The sequence below is a fragment of the Lolium rigidum genome, chromosome 2, assembly GCF_022539505.1.
Source record: "Lolium rigidum isolate FL_2022 chromosome 2, APGP_CSIRO_Lrig_0.1, whole genome shotgun sequence".
Classification (NCBI taxonomy): Eukaryota; Viridiplantae; Streptophyta; class Magnoliopsida; order Poales; family Poaceae; genus Lolium; species Lolium rigidum.
The window spans coordinates 279,865,972-279,867,494 of record NC_061509.1 but is presented as its reverse complement, the minus strand read 5'-3'; the positions used below and the strand labels follow the sequence as shown (position 1 = coordinate 279,867,494).

At 50.1% G+C, this 1,523-nt stretch overlaps 1 protein-coding gene across 1 annotated transcript; it reads left to right on the top strand.

The window, feature by feature from the left end:
- Nucleotides 1-935: 935 nt before the first annotated feature.
- LOC124688922 (protein FD-like) lies at nucleotides 936-1,523 on the top strand. The gene is made up of 2 exons (XM_047222543.1): nucleotides 936-1,280; nucleotides 1,377-1,523. The coding sequence occupies exons 1-2, from the start codon at nucleotides 942-944 to the stop codon at nucleotides 1,452-1,454; spliced, it is 417 nt and encodes a 138-aa protein (XP_047078499.1). The 5' UTR covers nucleotides 936-941; the 3' UTR covers nucleotides 1,455-1,523.

Here is a 1,523-nt window from a genome sequence, read left to right as displayed (position 1 = left end):
GGAGTTTTGGGAGAGATTGAGTAGCTCCTGTAGGTGTGGGTGAGGGTGAATCGTTCTCGGTTGAGCCCTCAAATCTTGTAAATGTTGTTTCCCTTTCTATCTTAATATATGAAGACACGCATCTTGCGTGTTCTTGAAAAAAAAAACGTCTACACTAGACAAACGGAAAGACACTAGACGTGGGTAATCCAAGGCTATAACTATTCATAGTAGATTAAATAGTGCGTTAGCTGGGGTTTAAACTTGAGACTTGCTCTAATACCATATTAGATTGATGCACTAGACAAATTTTTAAAAATCTGAACCGTTGGAAAGGACTAGGCTATATATTTTAGGGTACTTTTGTTGTAATAATTGAGGATGAGTTTTGTGGCGATTAATCCCCACGAAAGGTCTAACATCAAACAAAGCGAATAAACGATACGGAGCATTTCAAGCTGCGATTCATCGGTGGATGCCCAACTTGGCAGCTTGGTGCTAGCTAGCTACATCATCTTTATATCCACTGACAGGAGAAGGCATCTTCACCTCTATCTCCATCTCCATCTCGAGAACCACCCCTGATTAGACGTGTTATCTGGATCGATGGACCTCACTGTAGAGGTTAGTGAGTCACGAGCAGGCACAGACGCGACGATCGCCGTACGACGTCGTTGTAGCCAGCCAATTCTGCGAGTATGTCATGCGTTCTTGCTTCAAACAGGACCAAGCATCAAATTTCGGACGTCGTTGTAGCCAGCCAATTTTGTGAAATCAGCTGGACCACGCGTCTTCGACTCCTGTACGAATTATTCGCAGCAAGCGAATTCTACTCACATGGGTAGGTGGTGTGATCCATTGGTGGATGCCCAACGTGCTAGTATGTCGTCTTTATCATCCACTCACATAAGAAGGCATCGGCATCCCCAAGCACCAAATCGATAAGCAACAAGCAAGAAAGCATGCCTGACGACGATGCCGCGGGAAGCCCGCAGCTGAGCCTGAGCGGGTTCAGCTCCCTCTTCTCCATCTCCACCACCACCCCTCATCCTAACCACCACCACCACCTCGACCTGCCGCCGCCCTCTCTCTCCCTCAGCATCGGCACCGGCGGGGAGGAGCATGAGGAGGATCAGGTCGTCAGCAGCGGCCAGGGGACCACCGCCCGCGTCCGGATGATGAAGAACAGGGAGTCCGCGCTGCGCTCCAGGGCCAGGAAGAGGGCCTACGTGCAGGAGCTGGAGAAGGAGGTCCGCCGGCTCGCCGACGACAACCTCAGACTCAAGAGACAGTTCAAACAGGTACGTCCTACTACCATGTCTTCTTCCATCTCTCTTCAGTTCCTGCCTTGCTTCTCTGTGGTTGATTAACTCAAACTCTCCTCGATGCTGATTCAGCTTAAAACGGAGATGGCCGCACTCGTCCAGCAGCAGCAAACCAACGGCAGCCCACACAGAAGAACCTCCTACACGTAGTTCTAGCCTTCTAGCTAGGCCACTGCATTTGCCTGCTGCGTCATTTGAATATGCATGGCCAGAGCCTAC